Here is a 14,404-nt window from a genome sequence, read left to right on the forward strand (position 1 = left end):
CCAGCTCCCCAGCTCCCCGGCTCCCCGGCTCCCCAGCAGGCACGTCCTCCCTGCCGGGGTCAGGAAGACGGCCCATGACCCAGATACCGAAACACAGTCACTGCCACGCTCAGCGCCCAGGAGACGCCTGAGCAAAAAGGGGAAAATCATTTCTTTTTTGCAAAAAACTCTGGAATGTCCCCAGGGCGCCTTGGGCTGCAGGGGGACATGAGCAGGTGTGGGGCGTCTTCCAGTTCACCCCGGTCTCCCCGCCACACATGGCGGCCTTGGCCTCTCCCGGCGAGCCAGCCACAATGAATCACTCGGCATCTTTGAAGTAGACTTGGTTAGAAATCCAAGGCTTGTTATTTCTTTTGTTCTGTTTTGTTTTTGTGGAACATTCTTTGGGCCTCTGCAGATGTTAACATCCCCCCCGCCCCAGATTTGGGCAAAGAGAGGGATGGAAGACTCTTCTCACGTCTTGGAGAAGACAAGGTGCCTGTGCTCGGCCCCCTCACCGGGGGCTCTGGGCTGAGCCTGAAGGTCGACCCTCCCGGCCTTGGGGGGAAGTTCAGGTTCACAGACAAGTATCGGAAGAGAACTGTCCATCAAACGCCAGGGGAAGCCGCACCCCCAGCTGGGAGCACCTCTCTGTGTGAGCTCGGCAGAGCAAGGCCCCGTTTTATAGCGGGGTGGGGGGACAGAGGCCCAGGAGGGCAGCCGCGCACCTGGGGAAGGGCACAGAATTCCCACCAGGTTCTCACTGCCAAGCGTCACATCCGCGGGAGCTTTGAAAAACAACACAGAGAACACGCGGATGCTGATCATGCTCCAGGTCTGGCTCCCTCGCTCTCTCCTCCCGTATGTACCACAACCCTTCGTCCACCCCGCTACTCCAGCCTGGCTCCCGCTCACGTAACCACGCTATAACTGTCATATCCAGGAAATGTAATGCCTCCAGGCCAACACTGTGGCACAATGGTTGAGCCACCACCTGCAGTGCTGGCATCCCATATGAGTGCTGGTTCAAGTCCCAACTGCTCCGCTTCCAATCCAGCTCCCTGCTACAGTGCTAGGGAGGGCAGCAGAGGATGGCCCAGGTATTTGGGACACCCAGATGGGGTTCTGGGTTCCAGGCTTTGTCCTGGACCAACCCTGGCCATTGCAGCCCCTTCGGGAACGGGCCAGCTGATGGAAGAACTCTGTCTCTCCCTCTCTCTCTCACTCTGCCTTTCCCCAGATGGCTGTAATGCCACAGTGCCAGCCCCATAACTTGATTGTTTTTAAGAATTAATTGGAGGGGCTGGCGCTGTGGCACAGTGTGTTAACGCCCTGGCCTGAAGCCCCAGCATCCCATATGGGTGCCAGTTCAAATCCAGGCTGCTCCACTTCCGATCCAGCTCTCTGCTATGGCCTGAGATAGCAATTGAGGATGGCCCAGGTCCTTGGCCCCCTGCACCCACGTGGGAGACCCAGAGAAAGCTCCTGGTTTCGGATTGGCACAGCTCTGGCCGTTGCAGCCAATTGGGGAGTGAACCATCGAATGGAAGACCTCTCTCTCTGCCTCTCCTTCTCTCTCTGTGTAACTTCTGGCTTCAGCCTGGCCCTGGCTATTGTGGCCACTTGAGTGAGTAAGTGAATGAGGTCTCTCTCTCTCTCTCTCTCTCTCTCTCTCTCTCTCTCCCTCTCCCTCTCCCTCTCCCTCTCCCTCTCCTTCTTTCTCTGTGTAACTCTGACTTTTAAATAAATAAATAAATCTTTTGAAAAATTTTAATTGGGGCAGCACCTGCAGTGCTGGCATCTCATATGGGTGTCAGTTTGAGACCCGGCTGCTCCACTTCCGATCCAACTCTCTGCTAATGCACCTGGGAAAGCAGTGGAGGATGGTCCAAGTGCTTGGGCCCCTGCACCCGCATGGGAGACACAGAAGAAGCTCCTGGCTTCTGATCAGCCCAGCTCCAGCCATAGTGGCCATCTGGGGAGTGAACCAGTGTGTGGGAGAGCTCTCTCTCTCTGTAACTCTCTCAAATAAATAAATAATCTTAAAAAAGTAAATAACACACACACAGCAGAGTTCACCTTGCTCTATTCCAAATCCCCACCCTCCTATGGCGAGACTTGCTCCGCCTTCCCCACCGCCAAGGGCTCACGGTGGGGTCTGGGTTCCAGTCAAGGTCCCTTTGACCTCGGGGGTGGCTCCAGCAAGGGAGCAGGCGGCCGGTCCCACAGTTCCTCGGGTACAGACTTCTCTTTCTCTCTCCAGTGTCCTACACAGATGCTTCAGTTTCTGTTTTCCATTTCACTCCCACCACCCCCGAGCCCCGTCCTTGTTGGTTTATCTTACTTCTTACATGAAAAACTGACTGAAGGCGCACTCGGAGATGCACACAGATTGTGGCGGCGGAAGGCACCACCCTGCCCAGGTGAGCCATCCCACCACCCTGCTCCAACCCTGCTCCGTCCGCCTGGACGCAGCCCTGGCCTCGGCGTTGCCAGGGAGTGCACCTTCGGCCTGGTGAGCCCCCGCCCCTCCCCGGAGTCCCTGCGCCATCATCCGGGACTTGCACAGGGGGTCTGCGGAGGGAGCGCTCCAGGAACCGGCTTTCACCGGTTAGCCTGGTGTCGCAAGAGCGCAGAGGGTGTCCGGCACACAGAGGAGCGGTGGGGACCACCGTCCCCTTAACACGGAAACTGAGGCTCCAGGGCGGGACGCCTCGTCCCCAGGCCTCCTAAGGCGAGAGGTGCGCCGAGGCGCCGCCTGCACCCGGCACACGGTACCAAGCGCTTTGGCCAGGGCGCTCCGGGGACAGAGCTGCGCCCTGCGGCACCGCGCGCGCCCGGGGCGGGGCCTATGCAAATATCCCCCGACGAGGCCGCGGATTGGCCGGCGCGGGCGGAGGCGGGGCACGCCGAGGGCCCCGGGCGGGCAGGTGCGCCCGGCGGGAGAGGCCAGTGCTAGCGCTCGCTCCGGGCTGGACCACGTCCCCGCGCTCCGCGGCTCGTGCCGGGCGATGCCTCTGCTCTGGGCCCTGCTGGCCCTCGGCTGCCTGCGGTTCGGCTCGGGTAAGCCGGGGGAATAGGAGGAGCCTTGTTGGGAAGTGACCGCCCGTGGGAACCTCATTGTTCACTTCTAGAAAGGGCACCAATTCCTGGGCACTGGGTGCCCCAGATATTGTTATTTTTTTAACTTTTACTTAATGAATATAAATTTTTCCCAGAAATTGTTATTAAAGGCAATAGCGATCGCCAGCATCCCTTTCGTGGGGACCCCTGGGTGAACAGGTGCTTAAGACAGCGGGGAGTTTTGTTTTGTTTAAGATTTATTTATTTGAAAGGCAGAGTGGCAGAGAGAGAGGAAGAGAGTCTTCCATCTGCTGGTTCATTCCCCAACTACCTGTAACAGCCAGTGGTGGGCCTGGCTGAAGCCAGGAGCCAGGAACTCCATCCTGGTCTCCCAGTGGGTGGCAGGGACCCAAATTCTTGAGCCATATGTGCTGCATGTTAGCAGGAAGCTGGATCAGAGGCAGAAGAGCCAGACTCCAACCAGGCACTCCAGTATGGGCTGTGTGTGTCCAAGCAGTGGCTTACCCCGCTGCACCATGAGGCCTGCCCGGCAGGCTGGGGCAGAGAGGGCAGCGGTGTGGCCAGGCTGCCTGGGTAGCCAGATGGGGTGCAGGGGCTCTGCTTGTATCTGACACGAGTTCATGAGCTGACCCAAGGAGAGGGCCAAACCCAGTGCCCGGCATACAGCAGGTGCTCAGTAACTGCACACAGACTCCGGGGTGGGGGGTGAGCTGAGGGTGCCCATGGTGTGGACAGTTCTGCTGGGAGTCGACTCCCGTCCTCACTGCCTCCCCTAGCGGTGAACCTCCAGCCTCAACTGGCCAGCGTGACTTTCGCCACCAACAACCCCACCCTCACCACCGTGGCCTTGGAAAAGCCGCTCTGCGTGTTTGACAGCTCGGGGGCCCTCAACGGCACCTACGAAGTCTACCTCTACGTCCTGGAGGACTCGGGTACGGGTCTTGCCTCCCTCCAGCTGTTCCAGACGGAGCCGGAGCCTTTCCCAGGCCGGGGAAGGAGGCCGGAGCGGGGTGCCCTGTCCCTGTGGTGGTTTGGCTGAACTACCCCATGCTCCCCGCCACCACACACTGGAGCCCACTGGGGGGCGCCCTGCAGGGGCATCCAGTCTAGTGGGGCAGTAACCACAGCACGGGTCACTGAGCACCTATGTTGCACCAGGTGCTTTGCACGCTGCAGAGCTCACACCTACAGCCAGCGTGCAAGGAGTGAAGGCTCAGGGGTGGGATCCCTCACTGGCGCGCCTCCAGCCGTCTGTCCTCCATCCAAGCCCCCTGAGGCTGCCCAGGGAGGTTCAAGATTGGAGTTTGCAAGCTGAGGCCGTGCATCCAGACCTGCTCGGACCGGCTCACCTGCCCGGCCCTGACCCCTTCGCTGGCAGGAGTCTGGACTTCCAGGAGATGGAATCCAGCGCCAGCCTCTCACACTTCTCCTGGACGGTTGTCTCCCAGGGCTCCCTCGGGTCATTTAATTCATTCAGCGCTGCAGGCAGTGTCCGAAGCTGGGAGTGGGGGCTCCTGGTGCATCGCTGCATCGCATGGGAGGGGGCGGGGAGACTGATCCTTCCCGGTGCATGTGACCCCAGTGCCCAGCACAGAGCAGGGCAGAGGAGGCTGGGCTGTCTGATGCCTGACAGTGAGGGGTGCGCTGCAGCCTCACGCCCAGCACTGCCCCTGCAGCCGGCTCCAGGAATGCCTCCGTGCAGGACAGCACCAACGCCCCCCTGGACTCGACCTTCCAGCAGACCCAGGGCGGGAGGACAGGCCCCTACAGGGCTGTGGCCTTTGACCTGACCCCCTGCAGCGACCTGCCCAACCTGGATGCTGTCGGGGACGTGACCCAGGCCTCGGAGATCCTGAACGCATACCTGGTGAAGGTGGGCGGCAATGGGAGCTGCCTGTGGGACCCTAACTTCCAGGGCCTCTGCAACGCTCCCCTGTCGGCAGCCACACAGTACAGGTGGGTGTGAGCCGTGGCGGTGCTGGGGGAGGGGCAGCAGCTGAGCCCTGAAGACCCAGCAGGGTTGCCACTGCTGTCCAGAGCACACGTACTGGGGCCAGCCCAGTCCCAGGCAGGACCGGCTTCCTACACGGAACCCCATGCTTGGAAGGGCCCCCCAGCTGGCTCAGTGCCGTCTTGTTGGGTTTTGCATAAGGGGCCACTTTCATCTTGCGCTGGACCCCACGTGTGGAGCCCACCACCCAACCCTCTTCATTCGACAGGGAAGGTAACTGTGGTCCGGAGAGGGAAGTGTCCCTGCACACGTTGTGGCCCGGCATGAGCTCGAGCCGTGGAAGGTGTCCCCCCCAGCCTTAGCCTCTGCTTCCCCCTCCTCCAGGGAGCCCCTCTGCTTCCCCCACCCCCACCCCATCTATTTCTGGATATTTCTGGAGCATCTTCTCTCTAGAAAACCCTGAGCTCCCTCCTGGCTCTGGGCCAGGGGGCTTAGCTGATGCCAAAGCTGGGGGTTGCACCTGCTCTGGTTGCCATGGAGAAGCCCAGGCGATGTCTGCAGCCCACCTGCCATCCTCTGAGCGGGGTCGGGGGCTCTGGCCTCAGCTACAGGGCAAGAGCCCCTGCTCACCTGTTCCCACCCCCAGCCCCTGGCCTCCGACCTTGCTGTGAGTATAGGCAGGCTCTTCCTCCTCCTCGACTCAAACGCAGCCCTGTCGGACTTCACTCTCCCTCGGGAATAAGGGACGCACAGCCCCGCCTCTGGAATGCTTATCCGGAGACAGAGAAGTGGGGGTTAAGCTCGCCACCTGTTGCAACAGAGTTGCTGTTGTTTTTAAAGATTCGTTTTATTTATTTGAAAAGCAGAGTGACAGAAGGGGAGAGATGAAAGGAGGGAGAGACGTTTCCATCCGCTGGTTCACTCCCCAAATGGCCTCAACAGCCAGGGTTGGGTCACGCCGAAACCAGGAGCCAGGAGCTTCCTCCAGGTCCCCCATGTGGTGGCAGGAGCCCAAGCACTTGGGCCATCTTCCGCTGCTTTCCCAGGCCATAGCAGGGAGCTGGATGGGAAGTGGAGCAGCCGGGACTCGAACCGGCCTGTGTCTTGGGTGCTGGAGTCACAGGCTGCAGCTGAACCCGCAGTGCCATGGCCCCGGCCCCGGTGTCACGTGCACCCGTCCTGTTGTGCTGCCCCGCCTTCCCCGTGGTGCTGACGGTGCTGGTGGATGTTACTCCGGTTTGTTGGTTTGTTGAGGTCCCCTTGGTCTCCCAGAGATCCTGCTTGGAAGAGCGGAAGGCAGAGTGCAGAAGCACAGGTGGGCGGATACTGTGTGTGCTCCACGGAGGAGAGAAGCGGGGCGGGGGGGGGGTCTCCAAGAGGCAGAGGCCCTGACGGAAGGCTTCGCGGAGGACATGGCGTCTAAACTGGGGAGGCGTCCAGGGCTCCCGGGTGGCCAGCCCTGCACTGTCCTGTTGCCTAAAGCCCGCCTGGTGGTGGCTGCGTACAATTCCCACCTCTGGAAGCCCCAGTCTCCCCCTCCAGCCTTTCCTCCCACCTGCCTGCGGCTGGAGCTTGTGGCACGCGTGACAGTCACCCGGCCCGTCTCCTTCCAGGTTCAAGTACATCCTGGTCAACACGGCCACAGGCTTGGTCCAGGACCAGACTCTGTGGTCAGATGCCATCCGCACCAACCGGCGTAAGTGGAGCTGGGCGACTTCCCAGGCACCAGGGAGGCGGGGCCGGGCGGGGACCTCCACGACCTTGACGATGGTCTCCCCAGGCCCAGGCGGGGAGTTCACTGTGGGGTTGATGAGCAGAGTGCCCCGAGGCTGTCGCCTGCCTCCCAAAGGCCAGGTGGGTGGGACTGAAGCCAGAGTGATCCGCCCGTTCCCGCCAGGACAGGTTCCTGTGACTGGTACGGAGAGTCGCGGTGCACACGCGTGCTGTGTCTGTGCGTGTGTGAGTGTGCATGTGACAGTGTACGGTGGGTGTGATGATGCGTGATGGGAGGCGGGTGCGTGGGTGTGGTTGATCACTCCGTGTCCGGCTTCTGCCCCTCATGCCGCTAACACACTGGGGCCTCGGTCTCCCGGTCTGAGAAGTGGGAAGAATTCTTGCTCAGTCTCGCTAGCAGGATTCTGTCAGGGAGGCTGGACGGAAGCACAGGTGCCGCTCCCTGGGGCGGGGCCTAAGGGGCCAGGCGGGTCTGCGCTCGAGCCAGCAGTCTGCATGTGCTTGGGTGGGGGGTCTTAGTCTCCTTGTGCAGGGGCTGTTCATGGGGGCCTTCAGGGCATCTGTGTGGGACAGTGCCCCAGATGTGGCCGGCGCCCGGTGGGACCCACCCATGGCTCCCCAGGGAGTCCAGGAAGAGCGATGGTCTCTGGAGGAGAGCCAGGCCCACGGCCCTTTGGTCCCGCTCAGCAGGCCCCTTGCCTGGCTGTAATCGCTGACTTTCCGCCGTAATCCATCTCCCATCCACCGTACTGCAGGACACGGGGCTGTTTATAAATTAGAACAGAGGCCGGGACCACAGGAAGGGAAGTTGAGAAGTGGGGTGTGGGGCAAACCGGGTCATTGTGCCCTGGACCTGGGAGGAGAGTCGCCGGACAGGGGGCCACCCGCCCAGCCCTGGGAGGGGGCCGGGGGCGGCCGGTGTCGGGGAGTAACTGGGTGTGCTCCCGCCTGCGGCAGCCGCCCCCTACGCGGCCATCGACACGTGGCCGGGCCGGCGCAGCGGGGGCATGATCGTCATCACCTCCATCCTGGGCTCCCTGCCCTTCTTCCTGCTGCTGGGCTTCGCTGGAGCCGTCGTCCTCAGCTTCCTGTGAGTACCGCCTGGGGAGAGCCTGCCGGGGGCCTGGTCAGAGGGGAGCAGGTCATGTCAGTCAGCTGGGGAGGGAGGGGCCCGGCACCAGGTCAGAGGTCAGCCCCTGTGCTGCCTCGGGCAAGGCGTGGATCACCCCCTGCCCCAGCTTCCCTGCCTGGAAAATGGAAATAGTAACACGTGGTGCTCACCCCACGGAGTCCGCAGGGCGGTCACTGCGAAACCGAGGCCCAGATGGAGGAAGAGGCCAGCAGGTGCAGCTGGGCTTAGAACCCAGGTCTTCCCCCACTGACACCTGGGCTTCCTGTCTCCCCTCGAGGGTGTCGTAGAGCAGCCGCCAGGGGAGCGCTCCGTCTGCTGGTGGCTGGGGGCTTAGCAGGCCAGGAATCAAGGCACCACCAGGTGGGACTCAGAGGGCGCAGGGCAGATCCGGCCTGGAGCATCCCAGAGGGCTTCCTGGAGGAGGGACTGTCGTGTGCAAGCTCCATGAGAGGGAGGGGGCCCTGGGGGCTTTGAAGACCTAGTGGGAGTTGGGGGAGTAGATGGAGAGAGAGGTGAGCCCGGGGAAACTAGCCAGGTGGGAAACAGGTGGGGGTGAGTGGGGCAGGCGGTTGCAGCCTACACGGACAACACTGGTGACCTCAGCTGGACCCTCCAGCTGTCCGCACCTGTCTGTGTCCCCCCCACCCCCTGCTGTGGGCACCCGTGAAGCTGTCATGTGAGCGTGGCCTCTCTACTGCCATCCCCGCTCTGGTCTGGCTCCAGCTGCACCAAACTTGGCACAGTTGCCCCAGACACCCGTACCCTCGCATGCCACACTGGCTGAGCTGACCTCACACCCACAACGGCTCTCTGAGCCTGCCCAACTCATCCTCCTTCTTTAGGGCCATCACATCATCTGCCTCCTCCTCCAGGAAGCCTTCCTGGGCGTCCCACCTGGACTTTGGGCAGCCATTGTTGTAGTCTGTCTCCTCAGTGTTTTTGTGTATATATTGTTTTTAAATATGGTTTTTAAGAATTTATTTGAAAGGCAGAGACAGAGTCAGACAGATCATCCATCTGATAGTTCACTTACAGCCAGAGCTGAGCCAGGCTGAAGCTGGGAGCTGGGGACTGCATGCAGGAGTCTCCCAAGTGGGTGCTGGGTGCTGAGGACCCAAGTAGTAGAATCAATCACTTTCCGCCTCCCGGGGGTGTGTTAGCCGAAAGCTGGAATCAGAAGCAGAGCTGAGGGTTGGCACCCTGGCGTAGCAGGTTAAGCTGCTGCCTACAATGCCAGCATCCCGTATGGGCATGGGTTCGAGTCCCAGCTGCTCCACTTCCTATCCAGCTCCCTGCTAATGCACCTGGGAAAGCAGCAGAAGACGGCCCAAGTGCTTGGGCCCCTGCACCCACATGGGAGACGTGGATGAAGCTCCTGGCTCCTGGTCCCGGCCATTTGGGGAGTGAACCAGTGGATGGAAGACCTCTCTTTCTTTTTTTTTTTTATTAATTAATTTATTTTTTTATTTTTGACAGTCAGAGTGGACAGTGAGAGAGAGACAGAGAGAAAGGTCTTCCTTTTGCTGTTGGTTCACCCTCCAATGGCCGCCGCGGCTGGCGCACCGCGCTGATCCGATGGCAGGAGCCAGGAGCCAGGTGCTTTTCCTGGTCTCCCATGGGGTGCAGGGCCCAAGCACCTGGGCCATCCTCCACTGCACTCCCTGGCCACAGCAGAGGGCTGGCCTGGAAGAGGGGCAACCGGGACAGAATCCGGCACCCCGACCGGGACTAGAACCCAGTGTGCTGGCGCCGCTAGGCGGAGGATTAGCCTAGTGAGCCGCGGCGCCGGCCGGAAGACCTCTTTTTCTTTGTCTGTCTCTCCCTCTTTAACTCTGCCTTTCAAGTAAGAAATAAATCCTCAAAAACAAACAAACACAAGAGGAAGCAGAGCTGTGACCGGAGCCCAGGCACTCCAATAAGAGACGCAGGCGGCCCAAGCGGCATCTTGACCACGGTGCCAGGTGCCTGCCGTCTCCCAGTCTGGGCTCTGTGGGGACAGGGACCATGGCCCCCTGTTGTCCAGCTCACAGTCAGCCCTGTCAGCTGTTCACAAGGTTCCGGAAGGTGACACTTCCCTGTTCCCAGGGCAGGGCGCACGCGATGTTCCAGAAAGATCCGTTGATGGAACGGAGCAGCTGGGAAGGCATTGCCGAGGTGTCGGGCCCCCGAGCAGCGTAAGGGGTCTGGGTTCACTCCGAGGCCCTAATCCCCCTCTCCATCCCCTCTGCCAGGGACATGGGCACCGCGGACGGGGAAATGACACACGACTCCCAGATCCTGCAGGAGGCTGCCCCCAGGTCCCTGGGCAGCTCGGAGCCGTCCTACGCGTCTGTGAACCGGGGGCCGCCCCTGGACAGGGCCGAGGCATACTCCGGCAAGCTGCAGGACTGAGCCGGCTCCACCCCGGGCCGCGGCCTCCTCCCGCGGGTCTCGCCCGGCTCCGCGGCACGCAGTCAGTGTCCCAGCCATGGGACCGGAGGGCAAAGAGGTGCCCCGGTCCAGCTATCGGAGGGCTCTTAATAAAACCCTCCCGAGAGTTTGCGTCCAATAACCACTTACAGGGAGACTGCGTGAGTGAGTGAATCTGCTGCCTTGTTGAGGGGTTGGGGTGTTTCTCCAGAAGGCAGGGGCTCAGGGCTCATCTGTGGTCAAAGCCTCACTGTAGGGCTGAGTCAGAACATGTGGATTGTTTAACCCCTTCCTGCCCTCTCCCCCTGCGTCTCAGTCTCTACATCCACAAGATGGGCTGGTGGAAGCGGTTCATTGCCAAGGCCACGTGAACTGGGCTTCCCTCAGGGAGCTCCCAGGCCAGCAGGAAGACAAGGGACACATGAGTCAGACAGGACACACAGTGGGACGAACGCCGTTGCGGGCAGGGGCGTGTGAGAGGCTGCGGGACACACAGGAGGGGCACCAGGTCTGCGCAGGGGTGAGGGGCTCTCCCAGGCCAGGGTCTGCGCTAGGCGGAAGGCTGCTTCCCTTGGGAGGTCCCCATGAGCGACTGAGCAGCCAGGTCCCCGGGGCAGGCTTGGGGACAGCAGAGCCCTCCTGCCGTCTGCAGGGAGGACTGCCTGAGCGGACAAGGGCCTCCCCCCGGGGCTCTGACTCACGCTGAAAGTCTGGGGTTCCCTGCACCCCTAGGTCTGGTGTTCCCTGCACCCCTAGGTCTGGTGCTGCAATCCTCTCTTTCAGTGGTCGCAGGGTGGAGGGTCTTCCGGGGGCGGTTGGGTCGCAGGACGGAGCCCTCACCCATGGGTCAGCGCCATGATCCGGGAGGCCCAGGGAGGTCTTGAGCTCCTCCCAGCCTGCAAGGACATGGCTGGCGAAGCTGACATGTTAGGGACCGGATGTGCAATGTGAACGGGCTTAGTGCGCTTGTCGGGAGCCCGAGCCCCTGGTCCACCCCGTGAGCGTGCAGCAAGAAGTTGGCCTCTGCACCTGGGAAGGCGCCTCGCTGGAGCCCAGCCGTGCCGGCCCCCTGGCTCCTGCTTCCAGCCTCGAATCCATGAGACGGGAGCGTCCGGGGCACGAGGCACCCAGACGACGGGTGGCCTGCGCTGACCGAGACGGGCGTCGGACATGTGGAGGCCGCAGCTCACAGGCAGGAAGGGGCCGGCAGAGGCCAGGGCAGTGGTCAGTTAGGTGGGAAGGAGCACTGGGCGCTGGTCCCTCGAGTTCACCCCCTGGGCCCATGCGTTCCTGCTCCCTCCCACCCCTGGCCTCCTTGCCAGAGCCCCTTTTCTTTAGGGGAGCCCCTCAGCTCTTCTCCTCAGAATCCCCCAAGGGCTGCAGGTGGAGGGGGCAAAGCTACCGGGAACTCTGCTGTCTTTTATTTTCTTAAAGATTTACTTATTTATTTGGAAGTCAGAGTTACACACAGAGAGAAGGAGAGGCCGGGGGGAGGGTGCGGGGGAGAGGTCTTCCATCCGCTGGTTCACTCCCAAGTTGGCCGCAACGGCCAGAGCTTCGCCAATCTGAAGCAGGAGCCAGGAGCTTCTTCCAGGTCTCCCATGCGGGTGCAGGGGCCCAAGGACTTGGGCATCTTCCACTGCTTTCCCAGGCCACAGCAGAGAGCTGGATCGGAAATGGAGCAGCCGGGACTCAAACCGGTGCCTATATGGGATGCTGGCAAGTCTCTGTCTACTTCATTTTGTAATTAAGCTGAAGTTCTCATAGCATGAAATGAACCACTTAAAGTGAACAACGGGGGCTGGTACTGTGTCGTAAGTGGGTTAACCCACCACCTGTGACACCGGCATCCCACATAGGCACTGGTTCACATCCTGGCTGCTCCACTTCTGATCCGGCCGGCTCCTTGGACCCCAGCATCCACGTGGGAGACCCGGAAGAAGCTTCTGGCTCCTGGCTTCAGCCTGGTCCAGCTCTGGCTGTTGCAGCCATTTGGGGAGGGAACCAGTGGATGGGAGATTTCTGTCTCTCCCTCTTTCTCTGTAACTCTGCCTTTCAAAATAAACCTTAAAAAAAGTGAACAATTCAGGGCGGCAATAAGTCCATTCAAAATGCAGAGCGGCCATCAGCTGTATCTGGTTCCAAAAATTGTATCACCTCCAAAGGAAGCCCCACGCCTCCTGGAGTCCTCCCGTCTCTCCCTTCTCCCAGCCTCCCCCGCAAGCGCCCATCTGCATTGTGTCTCCCGGACTCCCTGTGGTGGGTGGTCCCAGCTGTGGCCCAGCTGTACAGATGCAGAATGTGAGGCTGCAAGAGGTGAAGCAGCTCACCTGAGGTCCCTGCACCTGTCGGACTGCAGCCAGGCCGCCTGTCCCGCCCGACTCCAGGACCCAAGTAGGCAGAGACCAGTGCTTGGGGGAGGCAGGAGGCTGCCTGGGGGCTGAGCCACTGCCCCCCCCCCCCCCCCCCCGTCACTGTCATCCCTCTTCAGGGAGTGCCTCCTGTCCCACTGGGTGGGGGGAGGCGCCCTGTCCATCTGTGGGGCACAGCCCCGCCCTGCTCACAGCCCACAGGTAATGCACACAGGAAGTAAACCTTTGTGTTGTAAACCACCGAGATTTCATGGCTGAGCGCTGAGCCTTAGCAGGAGGTCCTGTGGCTTTGACCAAGGGCGAGGGAGGGAAGTGTGGGAGTGGCTGCCCGTCTCCCCTGGAGGTTACTAAGAGACAGCTTCCTCGGGTCCTGCTGGGGGTGAGGCTCCCTGCTTTGCCTGCTCCTTGGGGTCCAGCTGTCAGCCCAGCCCTCCTGCTGTAGCCCTTTACCTCAGCAGCACCCTGTGGGGCAGGAGAGCAAGGAGCTGGCACTTTGCATGGTTTTCTTCCCAAGAAATGCTTTAGGCCGGCGCCGCGGCTCACTAGGCTAATCCTCCGCCTTGTGGCGCCAGCACACTGGGTTCTAGTCCCGGTCAGGGCGCCGGATTCTGTCCCGGTTGCCCCTCTTCCAGGCCAGCTCTCTGTTGTGGCCAGGGAGTGCAGTGGAGGATGGCCCAAGTGCTTGGGCCCTGCACCCCATGGGAGACCAGGAGAAGCACCTGGCTCCTGCCTTCGGATCAGCGCGGTGCGCCGGCCGCAGCGCGTGGGCTGCGGTGGCCATTGGAGGGTGAACCAACGGCAAAGGAAGACCTTTCTATCTGTCTCTCTCTCTCACTGTCCACTCTGCCTGCCAAAAAAAAAAAAAAAAAAAAAAAAAAAAAAAAAAAAAAAGAAAAGAAAAAGAAATGGTTTAACCTCTTTGCCCCCCCCAGCCAGCTGGGTCCTTAGCCTTGCCTTCTCAGTCAAGGTTACAGGAACACCTGTGGGGGCTTTCGGGCGTGCTGAGCCAGTGAGTGGTGTTTGGGGCCCTGAGCAGGGCTCTGGGCGCTTCTGTTCCCCACGCAGCTTCCTCTCACTCCCCCGCAATCAAGGTTCAGAGAAACTGCTGTTTCCAAAAGTTCCCTCCCCCTGCCCGTGTGCGGCCTCCCCCCCCCCCCCCAGCCTCTGGTGGTTTCTGGTCTCTTCCTCACTCTGTAAATTGGTCATTTTGAAACTGTTGCAGACATGGAACCATAAACTGTAACTGTAACCTTTCCCCATTTTTTTTTTTTTTGGACAGGCAGAGTGTGGACAGTGAGAGAGAGAGACAGAGAGAAAGGTCTTCCTTTGCCGTTGGTTCACCCTCCAATGGCCGCCGCGGCCGGCGCGCTGCGGCCGGCGCACCGCGCTGATCCGATGGCAGGAGCCAGGAGCCAGGTGCTTTTCCTGGTCTCCCATGGGGTGCAGGGCCCAAGGACTTGGGCCATCCTCCACTGCACTCCCTGGCCACAGCAGAGAGCTGGCCTGGAAGAGGGGCAACCGGGACAGAATCCAGCGCCTGGACCGGGACTAGAACCCGGTGTGCCGGCGCCGCAAGGCGGAGGATTAGCCTAGTGAGCCGCGGCGCCGGCCTCCCCATTGCTTTTCCTTGAAGCCAGGCCAAGTGATGGCACGTGTCCACAGTGCACCCCTCTCATTGCTGGGCAGATCCCTGAATAATTCACCGGGGAGGGACACTTCGGTTTTTTCCAGTTCTTGGCCACT

General features: G+C 61.0%; 1 protein-coding gene across 1 annotated transcript; it reads left to right on the forward strand.

Moving 5' to 3' along the window:
- The first annotated feature begins 2,890 nt into the window (after positions 1–2,890).
- Positions 2,891–10,917, forward strand: UPK3A (uroplakin 3A). Its single transcript, XM_002723475.5, has 6 exons — positions 2,891–3,042; positions 3,840–3,995; positions 4,740–5,019; positions 6,628–6,710; positions 7,706–7,838; positions 10,112–10,917. Exons 1-6 carry the CDS (start codon positions 2,991–2,993, stop codon positions 10,269–10,271), a joined length of 864 nt encoding a protein of 287 aa, XP_002723521.3. The 5' UTR covers positions 2,891–2,990; the 3' UTR covers positions 10,272–10,917.
- The last annotated feature ends 3,487 nt before the right edge of the window (positions 10,918–14,404 follow it).

Source organism: Oryctolagus cuniculus, chromosome 11 (assembly GCF_964237555.1).
Source record: "Oryctolagus cuniculus chromosome 11, mOryCun1.1, whole genome shotgun sequence".
Taxonomy (NCBI): domain Eukaryota; kingdom Metazoa; phylum Chordata; class Mammalia; order Lagomorpha; family Leporidae; genus Oryctolagus; species Oryctolagus cuniculus.

What these genes read in the sequence shown, in the direction of transcription:
- UPK3A (XM_002723475.5), top strand. Translation starts at nt 2,991, where the DNA reads ATGCCTCTGCTCTGGGCCCTGCTGGCCCTCGGCTGCCTGCGGTTCGGC. An exon ending in CTACGTCCTGGAGGACTCGG is followed by an intron (nt 3,996 to 4,739) that starts GTACGGGTCTTG and finishes CTGCCCCTGCAG; the next exon opens with CCGGCTCCAGGAATGCCTCC. An exon ending in GCCGTCGTCCTCAGCTTCCT is followed by an intron (nt 7,839 to 10,111) that starts GTGAGTACCGCC and finishes CCCCTCTGCCAG; the next exon opens with GGACATGGGCACCGCGGACG.